Source organism: Electrona antarctica (assembly GCF_951216825.1).
Source record: "Electrona antarctica genome assembly, chromosome: 23".
Taxonomy (NCBI): domain Eukaryota; kingdom Metazoa; phylum Chordata; class Actinopteri; order Myctophiformes; family Myctophidae; genus Electrona; species Electrona antarctica.
In genome coordinates this window covers 22,274,178-22,292,893 of record NC_136804.1, presented here as the reverse complement: position 1 = coordinate 22,292,893, position 18,716 = coordinate 22,274,178, and the positions used below count along the sequence as shown (strand labels likewise).

At 43.7% G+C, this 18,716-nt stretch overlaps 1 protein-coding gene across 3 annotated transcripts in view; it reads right to left on the bottom strand.

The window, feature by feature from the left end:
• Window positions 1-18,716, bottom strand: part of LOC306916195 (protein PHTF2) — a 54,923-nt gene that overhangs the window by 31,441 nt on the left and 4,766 nt on the right. For all 3 annotated transcript variants that reach the window (XM_079494004.1, XM_079494006.1, XM_079494005.1), the window contains exon 2: window positions 8,387-8,467. In XM_079494004.1, the coding sequence (XP_079350130.1) occupies window positions 8,387-8,437 (51 nt within the window). In that variant the 5' untranslated portion in view covers window positions 8,438-8,467. The remainder of the gene's footprint in view (window positions 1-8,386; window positions 8,468-18,716) is intronic.

Sequence of the window (18,716 nt, the reverse complement as noted above, 5' to 3'; positions counted from 1 at the left end):
AGCAGTAATCCTGGACGCTGTCTCTACCGAAGCCTTTGCAATGCATATTGCCCCAGGCAGATAAGGTCTGGCCCCTCTCAATTGTGGGAGGACTTCACGGCCGAAGTGGTGACGAGCCAACCAGATTCGTCTGGAACCAGGCTATAACCAACCAGGGCTCAGTATGCAAATATGGGGCGGGACTTTGCAGGAAAAAAGATCCAATACTGTGAGGGACGAGACTAATATCCACACAGTGATATTAGTATCGCTATGTGAGGATAACTCTCCCTCTGCCAACCTGGGGAGAGCCCAGAACTGAGCTCATGCTTCCTTCAATGCACGAGGAGTGAGCAGGCCGCTTCTTATCACCTGAAAGGGGGTTGTTTCCCCGGTTGGACGTATAGCACATGAAAGGAACATGTTATTCCAACCAGTTCCTTTCCCCTCCATCAGGCACCCCGGCTGGCCAGGGGGAGGCAGTATGGAGACCAGGGTTACTGCGCGATTTTTGTGAGGGTACCTACCCTAGGGGAATATTCGTTGGCAGCACTAGTATAGAGCACCGAAGTCTGACGTCAGAGGGCGCCAAGTCCACGGGTTCATGAACTTTATATTTGCATTGTAATCCCCATAGGGGGATTTTTGATCGCCTCATATAAGAACTGTGTTTGAAAAATAAACAAATCACCCCGGCCGTCTCACTCATATGGATATGTAGAATCAACCGACTGAGAGAAAACGCTAATGTTACTGCTGCAGAATTAGTTACATTTTCACTAGAAACAGTCTGTATCAAATATGATTGACTGACTATCGTAAACGATACAGAGACACCTCCCCGATAATATCGCCAGGACATTGTTTATTTTTGTACTACAGTTCTTATATGAGACGATTTTAAGATGACGCAGACAGAGGAGAGATCAACTCTAAGTGTGTTTGGGACGGTGCAGTGTGTGTGTGTGTGTGTGTGTGTGTGCACGCACGCCAGGGTCACCACGGCAATAGATGGAGAGATGATGCAAGGGAGGAGTGAGGGCAGGAATATGTTGTCATAGCAACAGCGTTGTGCAATAACGTCCTCCGCAGTGAACAAAGTGTGTGTGTGTGTGTTGGGGGGCATAAACCCAAAATAACATAATCACTCCTCCTATGCTAATACAGCGCGCGCACACACACACACACACACACACACACACACACACACACACACACACACACACACACACACACACACACACACACACACACACACACACACACACACACACACACACACACACACACACACACACACACACACACACACACACAAACAATGCTCTTAGTGCTGCTGAGTGATGCTCGGTCCTAATATAATGTATCTTTACACCTCAAGGTTGTGTCACCTTGACAGACAGGGAGAGAGAGATAGAGAGAGAGAATGAACGAAAATGTTCCCCCCCATTTTAGCCGACGAGATGGAAAATCTTGATCTAAATCATTCCGTCCAATTGTAAGAAAAGATCAGGTGTTAGACGGCCCACCGCGGTCCCGTCGCTAGTCGCGGTATAATTAATCATACCTCCCGTTGTTGTCGATCGCCTCTAGAGTGATTTGGCTACATCTAGCTACTTCAGCCACATCCGGGATAACATCTGGTCCGTCGCTAAATGTGCTCCGCTGCTATAAATCGCTGGGCGCTATGATTTAATGGATTAAAGAACACCGGGAGCTCGGGTGTTAATTGATAAAGACCTCGTTTCCCTCCCAAACACGAGTTACACGAGTTATGTTTTCATTGTTTTAATTCGCCATTTTTGATCACTTTTAAGACATACAAGGTTTTATCCGGGTCTAGGATACATCACACGTTTGGATCACGTGAGCGCAAAAACAATCACTGAGCCTGGCTTCTCAGGGCTTCTGGTTTTCACGTAAATGTAGTGCAGTAAAAGTACAATATTTGGATCCGAGATGTAGTGGAGTAGAAGTAAAAGTATTGGGGAAATTGGAAATACTAAAGCAAAGAGCAAAAAAAAATCAAAATTGTACTTAAGTACAATGTAATGCAATGTACTTTGCACCACTGAAATGCTACATCATCTCTGCTGTCGGGAAGAAACCACCTAACTCCAAAATGTAAATTTTCACGACATCAAAGTTGGGGTCGTGACTTTATATATTGTCAATTACTTGCATGAGAGGGGGAGAGGTGGTGGAGTCAGTTGCTTTAGCAGACAGTTTGAGGGTCCAATGGAGTTAAGAGGTTTTGTCCAAAGTGTTTACTACTTTCCATTGGTTCAATATTTTTGAAACAACACGTAAAGGGTGTACAATAGCACTGATTTATAATTAAAAAAAGGTTTCCTCCCGATAGCAATGAAAATAGGAGCCGAGCAGAGTGCAGTCTGAAGCCTGCTCGCACGTCGCAGACTAAACAGTGGGCCTATTTACAGAGAGCGTGGACAGAAATAACATTAAGCCACTAGCTGCTCATATGGTCAAGACAACAGCATGTGAGACTGCATGGGGCTCTATTAAAAGACCAGGGCTCATCAGTCACCCAAAGGTCACAGGTTCAATCACCCAGAGGGGAGGTATAAGAAATGCCTCGACACCAGCCAGGTCAGAAATATACCGCGAGACACGGAGCAGCTAGGGGGGACAAACACATTCTGGCCCTATCCCAGGGGGGGGGGATTCGTCCATCCCACGAGGAGTTTCGTATTTACTGTTTTTTTTGTCCCTCTGAAGGCGAGGCAAAGGACTGCGTAACCTCCGCGGACACACGGAAAACTAGAGCACTTGAAAGAAAGATTCACGCGCGGCGCTTACTGCGCACCGCAGCCATGTTCCATTGATTATAGTGGCAGGCAGTGTACCGCTGCGGAGCCAATGGGCTCTATGCCCACGGGAGAGTCTTTTTTGCAGAGCCTGGGTGTCGATGGTCACTGAGGGGGCGCTTGTTTCCCAGGTTAGGTTTAGGCATAGTTTTAGTAGTAGCCGGCGCTGTAAAACAAGCATCCCATCAGCGCCCATCGAAAACCCAGGCTCTGCAAAAAAGGTAGTCACATTTGCACACATGCCATTTTGGAAAGAACTTGGGCCACCTTCCCTGCTTCGTTCACAGGTGTTACCGATGATACTAATGAAGGCTCTGTTCCATTCTGTTTCACAGGTGTTACCGATTATACTAATGAAGGCTCTGTTCCATTCTGGTCAAACAGAGTCAGTGTGTTAATGATACTAATGAAGGCTCTGTTCCATTCTGGTCAAACAGAGTCAGTTTGTTAATGATACTAATGAAGGCTCTGTTCCATTCTGGTCAAACAGTCAGGGTGCTGCTATTGTGCATGTTGGCTCACTGGAAACACTCTGCTACCCCAGGGGGACTCAAAGTGTCCTTGAGTGGGTTCCAGATGGCCCCGTACGGGTGTGTAACTCGTGAGAGTGTACAAATGGACACAAATAGACCCTTATGAGTCCATTTGTACACTCTCAGAGTTATGGAGGTCCTTGAAATTAAAAATGTTTGAGAACCACTGCACACTAAATAGAACAGAGGAGCCTGAGGAGCAGTAGCCTTGGTCCCAGGCTTACTTTTCTGCGAAAAGAAGAGCCTGGTCACAACGTAAGGCAAAGAAGCTATCGGCGGACGTATCCTCCGGAACATCCATCAGATGTATTTCCCCCGGATACGATATTTTCCAGACCAATCACAACACTTGTTTCATTCGCGGAGAATGTAAACTGATTTGTAAAGCATCAACGTAATTTCCTTGGGAGATACTTCCGCTAAAATCCCCCAACTTCCGATGATAGTCTTTTCAGCGTAGGTCTTGCCCAGGGTGGAGGAGCAGGCGTTATCGAGTACCGAGTATCATCGATAACGCCTGCGAAGGAAGTAGGGAAGCGGCCCGGAGGTATAGGAAGAGTTATTCTGTGTGCATATAGTCTATTCCGTCTCCAGTGTAGCCCGGCCCCTATAGGTACATGATGGAGTCCAGTGTACAGCAGTAAGCAGTAGACACAGGGGTTTAATTACGTGGTGAGTAAGCGTTTGTCGTCACTGGTGTGTGTGTGTGTGTGTGTCTGTGCCCAGACAGGCCTATATCTTCAACTCAGACACACACCCACTGCTCAAACTGATAGACGCATCATGTATTAGAATAGACAGCTAGTATGGGCTCAGACCAGACGCACACACACACACACACACAAAAGATAGACGGATAGATAAGGGAAATAGATACACAGAGAAACTCTGTTGCATTGTGTGCAACGTCAGTGCGCACAAATGTCAGCTGAACTCAGAGTCCGCTAACAAGCTTCAGCTTGGTCTGAGATCAACACTAACGCCTCCTGGCTGGATCTGTCTGTATGACTCAGGGGTAAACATGAAGGGACATTTGCCACTGGGACCAGTGGAACATTATTTTTGACTCGACAAAAAACAGTCAAGAATGTGATGCGGGCTCACAGAACTGTATGTTGTAGCAAAGTTTCACAAAAACACCAGTGACATGGCATCATTTTGTGGAAGGTGTGGTCCACCACACACACACACACACACACACACACACACACACACACACACACACACACACACACACACACACACACACACACACACACACACACACACACACACACACACACACACACACACACACACACACACACACACACACACACACACACACACACACACACACACACACACACACACACACACACACACACACACACACAGGACAGACAGGCACAAAGACAACCAACCAACCAACCAACCAGACAGACAGGCAGGCAGGCAGGCAGACAGGCGATGTGTAAACTGAGAGGTGCGGGGGGCGTGTGGTGGAGTCCTGTGAGGATCTGATATCTGAAACCATGGAACACGAGAGAGACACACTATACACCAGTAAACCCAGCTCACTCACACTCACTGCCCTGGCCGTCCTGATTACCAGTCCGGTACACACTGAATTCCAATGCTACCGACACCGCTGATATTTTCACTGACGGAGGAAGGAGAAACGAGGCAGGCTTGTTGCACACGCAGGCGCACCTCAGCGGCGGCCATTTAAACATTAATTACTTTGTGCTTCTTCTGGCACAACAACTGATTACAGATAGGGCCCAAAGGGAAGCACGCACATCTCAAAAAAACTCTACATGGTGCTGAACAAAAAAGACATACAATGAGAAAGAAGGGTTGTCCGCAGACTCCGCACACATGTACATCTGCTCCCAGGACACTTTAGTTGAAGAGTAACAACGTTTCGACCCTTCTGGGTCTTCGTCAAGTATGAACGAAGAAACGTTGTTTTACTCTTCTAATAACGTTTTCTGGGAGCAGATACAGTGTGCGGACAACCCTTCTTTCTCACAACAACTGATTACATCAAAGAGGGGACCGGCGTGTGTCCTGCGTGTTTGACTTAAATTCAAGTATAGTTCCCAAAATCACAAATCTTACATGAATACAGGTTTGTCAGCCTCGGCTTTATATGAATTACATTTGTGCAAAACACACAGACATCAAGATCAAATGAAGGCTGTGTGCAGACAAAAGACCTGTATTATATTATGATGGAAATGTATCTCGGAAAGAACGGAATGAAATCAACCTTGTCTTGATGGGAAAACGTCCAACTCCTTCCGTGATTTAATTTATTTACACAATAATCTAATGTGTAAGCTAATGCTTCAGAGCTCGATAGCTCCATTAATCAGAGTGGGATCCTGAATTCAGCGTCAGAAAATTCGGTTCTCATCGAGAACAGTTTACGGGGGTTCAGTGTCTTGCTCAAGGACACTTCGACAGCAACACAGGGGGAGCCGTGGATCGAACCGGGAACCTTCCAATTCCCAAGCGGACACTTTTTATCGTGTTTATTTATGCATTTATTGAGGACTTGTCGCATACTGGCGCTGTACTTCCAAGCGATGAACTGAGAAAAGTCACGAAGCACACTAAATAAGCCACGGAGGCAGGTGTCAGTATGTTATGCTTGTGCCGGGTAGAAAATGTGGGCACACTCCTATGTAAAAAAAAAAAAAAAGCGAGTAGTGTTATGTAGGGAACACTGTATTATTGTATGAGTTGCATTGCATAGGTAGTATAGTGCATTTTGCCTTGTAGCTTGACGTCGCTGTGCTTCCATTGAAAATGAATGGTAGACTGTATCTTTGTATCAGCCCGTGTGAACGCAGCATAATACTGCAGAAATACTGGCCTCTAGTCACAGTGCAAAGTAAGTAGTAGTTCTGACCTGAACACTTGAACACACACACTTGTCTTGTCCTGTTTTGCACCTGTCCTAACGTTGTAACCGCACTCTGCTGTCCCACCAGACCAAATTCCTAACATGTTTACATGTCATGGAAATAAAGGCTCCTGATTCTGATGGTACTGCATGAGTACTGCACAGTGTGGTGGACTGGTGGTACTGTAGAAAGTAGAGGTAATGCTCCATAGTGTACACCAGTGGTTCCCAAAGTGGGGTCCGGGGACCCCCAGGGGTCCTTGAGGGAGTCCCCAGCTAAATGATAGTTTGAAACCAAATGGACCCTTATGGGTCTGTAACTCTGAGAGCGTACACATGGAACCAAACAGACCCGTTTGGTTCCATTTGTACGCTCTCAGAGTTAAATTAACATAGATTTTACAATTTAAATTGGGGGTCCCAGAGATAGAAATGCTATTAACATAGACATGGGTCCATAGACTGGTCCATAGACTAGTCCATAGACTAATGCATGTCAAACTGGGGGTCCTTGAAATTAAACAGGTTGAAAATCACTGCTAGAGCCGTAAAAATCTTCTTATGGAGGGGTCCCTGGTATATATTTTCAAATGGGGGTCCGTGGGCTAATTAGTGTCAATTTGGGGGTCCTTGACATGAAAGGGTTTGGGAACCACACTGGTGTACACAGTGTATATATACACTGCAGAGGTGTCAGGCAGACGTTCCAGCCTAGGGGGTCCCCAACTAAATAATGCATAGCTTGCCTTCACTATTATTACAGTACAGTACAGTACAGTACAGTACAGTACAGTACAGTACAGTACAGTACAGTACAGTACAGTACAGTACAGTACAGTACAGTACAGTACAGTACAGTACAGGTAAACACAACCAGAGAATAGGGCTGTCACCTTTACAAATTTAATTCACACAAATAATTGCAATTAACAATTTAATTGTGTTTTTGGCAGTGGACATTGGAACGATGAGAGCAGATATGACAAATAATTGAAATATACAAAGAAATGACTGACAATTATTTTTACACGTTAAACAATAGCTGATCTACAAGCTTACAATGCGCACGCAAATTTTAGATTGTTTTTCTTTTTTACACACCATTATAATGTTCTTATTTTGATCATAACACCCACTTACTGAATGTTAAGTCCCCAGGTTTTCTTATTCTTTCTTATTTAGAATTATGTATGACAATCATTTACTCTGACACTATGTATGGCACATTAATAGTCTACTAGTACTAGAGGTTCTCAAATGTTTTATTTGGAAAGACCCCCTTAACTCTGAGAGTGTACACATGGAACCAAATGGACCCGTACGGTTCCATGTGAACCCTCTTCCCATCAATACATACCCCATCAATACAGCATGGAATTGTGGACAAAGTCTTATCCAACGACAACAAAATATTCTTTAGTTTTGGAGTCGGAGAGGCTAAATGTCATCAAATGGTGGTCCGTGTGGCTCAAATGCAGAATAGATAATAGATGGCGCAGATATGAAAAAGGTCGAAAACCACTGACGTAGACCAAGGCTGCGTCCACATGGGCAGGTGCAAAGATACAGTAGTAGTAGTAGTCTACATTTCATTTTCAATGGAAGCACAGCGACATGAAGATACAAAGGTAGCCTACATCAGACGTTTGTAGCTGCTGCAAAAGCTACACAGCTACAACAAAAAGTTCCGCTGGTTTCAACTTCAGCTACAAAGAAACAAAGCTACAAATACGCTGTGTGGCTTTGTCTCTTTTGCATCGGCCCCAGTGTGAATGCAGCATGTGTGTATTACTGTATTAGCCCATTCTGGATGGGAACCCCTTTTGGTGTTTTAAGCATTTATGTTATACTTTAGCTATAGAAAACTAGCAGATCTGCTATGAGTTTGTAGGTCTGCTATTTTGGAAAAATCGTGCACAAATCTGTGAATATGTGTTCTTTCAGACACATTTTCAGATGGGGGTCCGCAGCCAAATACAGATCAGGGGGTCCTGGACATGAAAAAGGTTGAGCACGACTGACATAGATAGAAACATAGCTTTTTCAGAAAACTGTTAGGATTTAGAAGACATTTTGTAGAATCTAGTGTCAGGTCTAAATGGCTTAACTATAGCTAATACCACAGGAGGTGAAAAGGAAGGAGTCTGTCTTACCTTCTTCTGGTACCAGACGACAGCATCTTTCACCTTAGAAGCCATGAACATTTCCCTGTTCCTCGCCTAGGTCATCTTAGACTGAAACACAACACAACAGCACAGAGAGAGAGAGAGAGAGAGAGAGAGAGAGAGAGAGAGAGGGCGGGCTGTGAGTGACAGAGTAATGAGGTTTATATATATACACCTCCACCTGGCAGAGAGGAGGCGTGTCCGATCACTGACGAGAGGGAGAGACAGACACGTCACACACACACACACACACGAGCACGCGTGTGTTGATTTCCTTTACTATGACACATTTTGTCCGTCGACTACATTTGTTCACTGACGAAAACCAAAAAAAAACTAAGCCATGATGACTAAAAGTTTTAAAACTATGACTAAATATACTGGCAATTTCGTCAACAACCAAAAAACAGACGTTGGGGAGGGACTAATGTTGCGTTGTGTGAGCTTGTAGATCGGCTATGAATTGTCAGCATGCAACCAAACGAAAAATCTGCCATCACGACGCCATCAAGGCCCGCCGAAATACATTTCCGTCGACAAAATCAACTGTAGATTTTAGTCGACTAAAATCATATATGTATAATAAACCAAAACAAAGACTTTTTTCAGATTACTAAAACACGACTAAATCTCAACAGAATTCTATTCAAAAGACTATGACTAAAACCAAATCAAAATGTGCTGCCAAAATCAACACACACACACACAATACCGGTGGGACATGCATACCAATATGCCGACAGACATGCACGTGCACTGTTTTTTCCCCTTCTCCGTAGTCTTGCTAAGCCTGTCTAGGCTTAATTATGGCTCTGCCGCTGCTGTTTGGATGTGGTTGCTGCCTGTCTGATGATTCATACTAGCCAGAAACTTTTGGGCATCGTCGCCAGCCATGGGTGGGTCTTGTTCTTCTAGCTGTGGTTGGGTGGGTGACTGTACGAAAGGCACGGACTACAGAATGTTAACCCATTTTGGGCGGGAACCCCTTTTGGTGTTAGCATTATGTTATGCTTTAGCTATTGAAAAATAGCAGATCTACAAGCTCATAGCGCGCCACCGAGTGGCGCGCTACGAGCTTGTAGGTCTGCTATTTTTGAAAAATCGAAGAACCACTGACATAGAAACATAGCTTTTTCAGAAAAGTGTCAGGATGTAGAGAACATTTTTAGAATCTGATCTCAGGTCAAAGAGCTGAGATCAGGTCAGAGAGCTCTGCCCCTCTCTTAGTTTCTTTGACTGCGTGTGTCCTTCTCTCATTTCTCTCACTGTCGCTCTCTTTTTACGGATTCTCTCGTCTTTTTCCATTCAGTTCTATGTTTTTTCCACAGGACTCGGATGCACGCGTGCACGCGCGCACAGAGCCGTTTATTTAATCTGTACTTTTTGTTTCCTGAGAACACACACACACACACACACACACACACACACACACACACACACACACACACACACACACACACACACACACACACACACACACACACACACACACACACACAGTGTGGAACAGTATTTATTGCAGTGTGTCACTAGAGTTTTACGAGCTTGGAATGGTGGCACTGCCAGGGCACCTAAATCAGTAGACCCAACCTGTTTGGGTCTAAATAACTTTCTAAATAACTTTGGTTATATATCCGCCCTGTCCTCTTTTTTCTTTTACTTTTGTGTGTGCTCGTTTCGCCGCTCTTTCTTGTAACTTTGGTTATGATTATGAAACAGATTCAATAGCAGGCAGCAAGACTGTTTTTTATTTGTATTATAGTATCCATAGGCTTTATTTCCAAACCAATGGCACAGGCTTGCTAAATCGGAACGGATTAGTTTTGACTGAGTATGACTTCATGTGAAGCCATGTATAATTAGTACACTATACCGGTAATACACATTACACATTGTGGTACAGTAAAACATGCCATATCATGTATTATTAGTATTACACAATAATAAGCAACATATTACACTACAGTAAATTACATATTGTCATAAACACAACATACTTTGTTACTATTTAACATTTAATAACATTAAATATTAATATTGGCAGATGAATGGAAACCATTGTGCAAAAAAAATGCAAATGCAATTATGTCAAATAATACATATCCTAGTATTTGTGAATGATGGGCCTATTCCTGTCCTGTGGCAAAAGAGGCTGAAAAACAGCCAAAAAGACACACCTACAAGCTATTAGGCTGGGCGCCGGACCAAAAACAGTGATAGTTCAAGAATAAAAAAAGACTCCGCACGATGTGTAGACGAGACAATTTGATATGCAGTGTGACATCAGCCCACATGTGGCCCATCAACAATCAGTCCCCCATCAATGTCACTGTCAGGTGACATTGACAATAGTGACTAAATTAATTCCTATTCCTGTCCTGACTTTCAGGGCCAGGTGGGCGCACACATGCAAGCGAAGCCTGTCAGGGGGGTGGTTGTAAAACACGGATCAGGACCACCATGGAGTCCTTAGTGTGAATGCAAGGTGTTAGAAATTATTACATGGTGTTACCAGGGCAACCAACCGACCGACCAACCAATCAACTACCACGCACACTCAACGCACTTCAAACAAGCAGAGGTGTGTTTGTATAATGTAATGGAACACTTCCCACACAGTCACCTCCCACCGCGTGCGTGTGCGTGTGTGTGTGTGTGCATGTGTGAGATGTTTGTCTGTTGTGTGTAGCACAGTGAGTATTTAGTGCACACTCACAATGCATTATGTCTCTGTGCCACCTTCAAAGAATGTGAGTTCTTAAAATAGAAAGTAGCATTTGTTTGAACTCAAACAGTGTGTGTGTGAGAGTGTGTGTGTGTGTGTTATTCTTCTTCCTGACACATAGCAGGAAGTAAGCAGTTTGCTTTAATATACAGACACAGGCCGCCTTGGCTCTCTCTGTGTGTGTGTGTGTGTGTGTGTGTGTGTGTGTGTGTGTGTGTGTGTGTGTGTGTGTGTGTGTGTGTGTGTGTGTGTGTGTGTGTGTGTGTGCGCGCGCACACATGCGTGCGTGCAGTAACAGGATGTATTTTTCTTCTCAGCCAGTTAAGATTCCTATCAGCACCCCTCCTCTCCTCTCTCTATGGGCAGATTCACACTGAGTCTGTTTGATTCCCCGAATATGATTGCCTGGTCCCTGCTGGCCATGATTCACATTGGCCTTGAATCTTCTTCCGCACCCGAGTACACTTCATTCAACTGTATTCAATGCTTTCACATTGCAGCGATCCATATCCAAGTACACTTAAATCGGTTACATCTAGATAATTCACACACAGAGAGAGTGAGAGAGAGAGAGAAAGAGAGAGCTTCCCACCATTTATAATGTTTCTCCTTCACTTTCTCCATTCCCACCCACTGTTAACATAAACACAGACACAGGAATTCACATGACGTGACCCCCAGACTTCTCCTCTCCAGAGCAACATTAGTAACTTCCTCCTGGTGGATCCCGAGGCGTTCCAAGGCCAGTTTGGATATATAATCCTCCCATCTGGTCCTTGGTCTGCCCCGGGGGTCTCCTCCCAGTGGGACGTGCACCGAAGACCTCCCTAGGGAGTCGCTCAGGAGGCATCCGTACTAGGTGCCTGAACCACCTAAGCTGGCTCCTTTCCAAGCGAAGAAGCAGCGACTCTACTCCCGAGTCTCTCTCGCATGACTGCACTTCTCACCCTATCTCTAAGGGAGATGCCAGCCAGCCGCTTGTATCCGCAACCTTATTCTTTCGCTCATGACCCACACTTCATGACCATAGGTGAGAGTAGGAACGAAGATTGCTCGGTAGACAGAGAGCTTTGCCTTTTGGCTCAATTCTCTTTTCGTCACAACAGGGCAGTACACCACAGCAACTGCAACACCGACCCTCCGATTCACCGGCGGATCTCCTTCTCCGTCCTCCCCTCACTCGTGAACAAGAGTCACAAGACCCCGAGATACTTAAGCTGGTGCAAAGTCTCATCCCCCCAAAAAACAGTGACTTATATATATTACACTGACAGACAGATACAGACAGACATATAGACAGACAGAGACATGAGCAGATTACACATAGTACAATCTGTATTGTGGTCTCTTCCTAAGAGCAGTGTTACCCAGAGACAACACGCATGCGCACGTACACGCACGCACGTACTGACACGCACGCACAGTGCCAGGCTATAATTCATGTTGGAAAACAAAATGAGGACATGGCTGGGAGAGTTGCAACATATAACTTACCAACCAAAATCACACACACACACACACACACACACACACACACACACACACACACACACACACACACACACACACACACACACACACACACACACACACACACACACACACACACACACACACACACAGTGTGCGTGCGTGTGTGCGTGTGATCTCCATGCTGCATATGGGCTCGACAGATAGGCTGTCACACAAACATACATATACTGTCACAGAAATAAACAATTGAATTGTGTTTTTTGCATTGCCTATAGGCTACAACTTACAATGTGTTTGCCTTTTAGGCTTCGTAATCACAAACTGCACAGGGAAGATATGACAAATAAGTTATAACCAAAACATTTACAATCGTTGTAATAGCGGAAATAGTTCTATACAAGTTACAAGTGTACAACACGTTGTAAGGCTTGTAGAATGTAGATCTGCCTATTTCTGCTATTTTTGAAAATTGTTGGAAACGACTGACTTGACGATTACGCAAAGATAATTGCGATTATCTCAAATAATTGTGAATTTGTGATTATGAAATACACTGCAATTGTGACAGGCCTAAACCCAGCTCAGATTGGGGAGAAGCACGCTGGGCAAGACCCATGCTGCAGAGTGCATTGCTGGAATTCGGCGGAAGTAGCGGGAAGAACTGAAACGGGGAAGAAGAGATTCTCCAAAATAGTTACAAGAAGAACCCTGGCGTATGTCCCACTGTGAACTGGTACGACTGGTTCGTCAAAACCACTTTAATCAATAATTAGCACACCGTCAACAACCATCTCACACACACACACACACACACACACACACACACACACACACACACACACACACACACACACACACACACACACACACACACACACACACACACACACACACACACACACACACACACACACACACACACACACACACACACACACACACACACACACACACGAGTGACCTATGGGGTTATTAGAAGTAAGTAGTAGACCATGCAGTGGATCAATAGCGAGACATGGCCAAAGCATTTCCGGGGGTCCCCAGCCGAAAACATTTAAAATTAGCATTTTAAAACAAAAATGTGAGACGCCAGAGGGGTTTAATAACAAAATGATAGCCAATATTAGGCCCATGGTCATGGGCCCATGGTCATGGGCCTAATGATGGTATGACATCACACAGGCACACCCATCCCGTCCCACTTGTCCCACACAAGCGATAATTCTGTCCTTCAAATGGACACTATGGATCTGGCCCGGTGCTGGTTAACACTGTTGCGGCTGCATGCTTGCCTCTCGCTGCAAGGACCATTTTGCAGTTGCTCTCTGAAGGCGTCAGACAAGCTAATACACAACCATCATCGTTCTTTGTATATGTATGCTAATGCTGGCTGTAGTAGCCTAAGTGTGAAAACAGCAGGAGCTTGGGAATGATCAAGTGCTGCTGCATGTGACTGGCTGTCGCTGACCAGGGAATCAGATCAGAATACTGCAGCCAAATATATGGGGGAACAACAACAAAGTTAGGCTATTTCCCTGTCAGTTAAAGTGAAAGCAGAGAGAGCACGCACGCACAAAATGCATCAAACCTCTGTGGACTCAATGGTGTGACTCTGTGAGTGTGGATTACTTTATTCATTGAGGTGAAAACATGCGATTTAATGATTTAATGTCATTCTGCGTCTTTTTTTTTTTTTTTTTACACTCGGATCTGATAACCAATTTCATAGGTCCATTAGTGTTTGGGTCCATCATTTTGTCCATCATATAATTTATTATCTATAATATGTTCATTATTTATACTGACTTCTTTATTACAAATTAAGTGATGTTCATGCAATCCAATGGTTCATGTAGGCTATAAAGTTCTGAACTAACTTTCACGAGCAGGCCTATGAGCTTGAATGTCCCTTATTAAATAGAAAGTCAGGAAATTACTTTAATATTTACAATCTAGTCTTCAACCAGCTAGTGCTTATATAGTTAGTTAATTAAATTCTGAGGAGCCGAGGACTCATCTATAGGTCTTTGGAGCTACACGAGTTATGATCTCTCCCCCCCCGCAAAATATATTAATAATAAATTGTCCCTGCACTTTTGAGTGCCTGACGGCGCCCCTGCTGTACAGCCATACAACCATGCATGTAGTATGAGCATGATATTTGACCAGTCGCTGCTGTCAAAGTAGCCTATATAAACTCCTCACAAAATGTTCCGAAACTTAACTTTGGCCCATTATTTCTCCCTTTAATAATACCAATTGGCTGCGTATAGATCTTCTACAATTGCTACTGAGTTAATACTTGAGTGTAAAATTAATAAAGTGTAAAAAATGGCCAATATGTCTTGTTTTCATCCAATCCACTAAGCAACTCAAAGCAAGGGTGAATACCAACCACGCTACCCACACGTTTAGCCATGTTGATCATTCCAAGAATGCCTGGTTCGACTCCTTACAAGCTGTACATCGTTGTCAAGGTGACTAATCAAAAATAAAACGATATAAAATACAATAGCAATTGGTGTTATTAAACGGGAGAAATAATAGACCACGGTTAAGTTTCTGAACATTCTGTGATGAGTTGAGTTGACTCAAATGTAGTCTGTATGTTCCGTTACGAATATGCCGTAACTATCAATAAACAAACTCAACGTTTTCCGTCGTCACTCCAACTCGATCAGTTGGAAATTAATGACTGCTGGCCGCTTTGTTGCTTGTATATGTAGACACTTTTGTTGTGAGTGCAAGCTTACTGTGCGTGTGTGGGTTTGCAATGTGCCAGAAAAGCAAAGAAAAGCTTGTTTGCATAGTTCCTTTCTTTGTGGCAGAGATTGCACTCAGTACGACCTTGTTGTATTATTATATCAACCCATAGAGGAAAGGTATGCTCTTGTCCCTTAGTTCAGGGCGGGGTTCTCAACGATTTGGCTGGGGATCCCCGGAAATGCTTTGGCCATGTCTCGCGCCCCCCGCCCTGTCCCCTCCCCCAATACAAATTGACCGCTACAATAACTTTAATAATAGAGAAAACACATCATTAATAAATACTGAAACCAGGTATAATCATTAAGGAAAGTTTATGCATGTACTATGTCAACTCTTAATTTCCATTTTCTTCCCAGGCAAGCCCCATATATGGTGCCCACTGCCCAGGTCTCGTGGCATCACGTGACGTCATCAGGGATGGAGATGATGATCCCTGATGTCATAGTAAATGCGACCTGCTGTCGCAGTTAAACCCATATATGGAGATCCCTGATGTCATCAATATTGGCCAGCAACTGTACATCTACTCGAATATTCTAAAAAAAGAATCGCCATGGGCCCAAAGCTGTAGAATATACGAATTTGACTTTTATCAGTTCCTGTCATCCCCACCATTTTCACACAAAGTACAATAACAATCGTTATAAATATGTCGCTTTCAGCGTGCACATCACAACCATAACGGCAACCATTAGTTGAGGCATTTCAGCGCCGATTTTATAAACGATAGAAACATCTACAACCATTCAAAATCATTCAGAAGGACATCTGGAATGCAGTCAGCCTCACTGACCCTCTGGAGGCTTTGTTAACGGAGATGAAGAGACTACTATCGGTCATATTTATCCATGATAATTATATAATCCCATCTTTCAGAGATCTCTCTCTCTCGCCCCCCCTCTGTGTGGGCTCTCTGACACAGCTGGACTGTGCTGTGTGCGTGTCTGTCTGATACACTCTTAAGTGTGTTTACATAATATCTCAAGTCAGGACATAACTCTTTATCGTTCTACAGCGTGGACAACTGGACACTAACTTAATTACCGTAATGGTTACGGCGCTCGGTCAGTGTGAACGGTGCTTAAATCGGCGTCACCTTTGTTGAAAGTTGATTCACAGTTGATTGGATGCGTATTGCGTATCCAAACATGTCATGCATCAGGATATTATGATGACGTTACAGCCAGCAGCCTTAATCTACCCTGAAAGGACTCGCCAGAGCCCTCTAGGGCATGCGTCACACTCCTTTGCTTTGAGTAGGCATCAGTGTTGATTGCTCAAATGTGAATCTCGATTTTTCCTACACAAGAATCCTCACACGATTCTCATTTTGTCCATGGAAATATTTATTGTCTTTAGTTTGTAGTTGCTGAACATTGCTACATTCAAAAACGTGGCACCTGGAGCCAACTACTGTGGCTTTAAGTAATTACTAATTAAGTAATTAAACCCCTCTTTTTCATTTGTATTCTAAAAATTGCTAAATACCACACACAAATTTTTTTACTGATTATTTCAATTGCAAAACGATAAGATACGATACATAGTCAATGTTGCTGTTTTCATTTCGATATTCTTCGATTCTTGAAATTAAAATCGATTTTTTGATGCAGTTACTATAACAACCCGGCGATCACTTTAAGGATTGTCAAGTGGGCCCTTGTGAGAGCCACTGTGGTGATAGATAATTTTACTAGGCAACACTGACTCATCCCTACCTACCCTATCCGTCTCTCACTGCCCCACTTTTTGTCCCTGTACCGTTTCTTATCACTCTCTATATCTGTCTTTCTTCCATGTGCGCGCTCTCTCTCTCTCTCTCTCGATCACAGGGTTCTGTGTATATTTCATGAGGGGCCTGATTACATCCTGGAGCTGGGGCAAAAGTGCACGTGTGTGTGCGCTCGTGTGCCACCACAACCAGGGTGATTCCCTGACAGATCATGTAACACCCAGAGACCCTCCATGAGTATTACTGCTCCCCCCAACCCCAACACACCCCCCCCTCAGGTCTTGTTGCACCAATTAAGCTATAAACAAATTTACAACAAATGTGTTCCTGATCATCTCACAGCACAATGACCCGACATGCTGCTGCTGTTTACACAACAAATAAATACATTTCTTTCTTACAACTCATTCCTTCAGCAGGCTCGCAGCCATACATTCTCAGTAGTGGATAGTAGGATACTATGTTGTGTGTGGCTGTGTTTACCTGCAGAAAGTAGAAACACATGCAGGGCTCTTTCTTTCGCTGCAGTTGTTTTCACCGTTTGTTTCTAGGGATTTTTTTTTAATCGTCCAAAAAACGCTGGGTACTCTACGTCTCTATTCTGAATAAATCTATGTTTTTGTGTTAAATAATCGTCCAAAAACGCAGGCACTCTACGTCTCTAAACTGATGGCAGTAGCCGATATTTATCTGATGTTGATAAGCATACATTTTGGGTTGGCCTTGTTGGTGTGTTAGTTATCTGCAGCCTACCAAGCTGTATTGTATTGAAGATGTATTAGTTTCCCTGGCACAAAAGGGGGAAATAAAAACAACAAAAACGAATTATGTCTGTCGGTACCAGTATCAGCTAAATTATTATTTTAAACTTTGTAGGCCCGTCACAATTATTACATAATCGTCTAATCGCAATTATTTGTCATAATCGTGTTTTCATAATGTTGAAAAAAATGTCATAAATTAGGCGTTGTAAGCCTGTAGGTCAGCTATTTCCACTATTTTTTTAAGTATAAAAATAATGAATGTCAGTCATTTCTTTGTATATGCGTATTTGTCTGTTAGTTCTACTGGATCTCTTCTCCACTAGTCCCTCCCTAACATTTAGTTCTACTGGATCTCTTCTCCACTAGTCCCTCCCTAACATTTAGTTCTACTGGATCTCTTCTCCACTAGTCCCTCCCTAACATTTAGTTCTACTGGATCTCTTCTCCACTAGTCCCTCCCTAACATTTAGTTCTACTGGATCTCTTCTCCACTAGTCCCTCCCTAACATTTAGTTCTACTGGATCTCTTCTCCACTAGTCCCTCCCTAACATTTAGTTCTACTGGATCTCTTCTCCACTAGTCCCTCCCTAACATTTAGTTCTACTGGATCTCTTCTCCACTAGTCCCTCCCTAACATTTAGTTCTACTGGATCTCTTCTCCACTAGTCCCTCCCTCCCTTACATTTTAGTCTAGTTTTTATATGCTGACGAAATTGTCAGTATATTTATAGCTTTAGTCATGGTTTTTATTTGGGGGGGTTTTTCCGTCAATGAAAAAAGGTAGTCGATGAATATTTTCCGTCATAGATTTAGTCGACAAAATCACTGGTTCAAAGTGTGCAGTCTGTCCAGTGTCC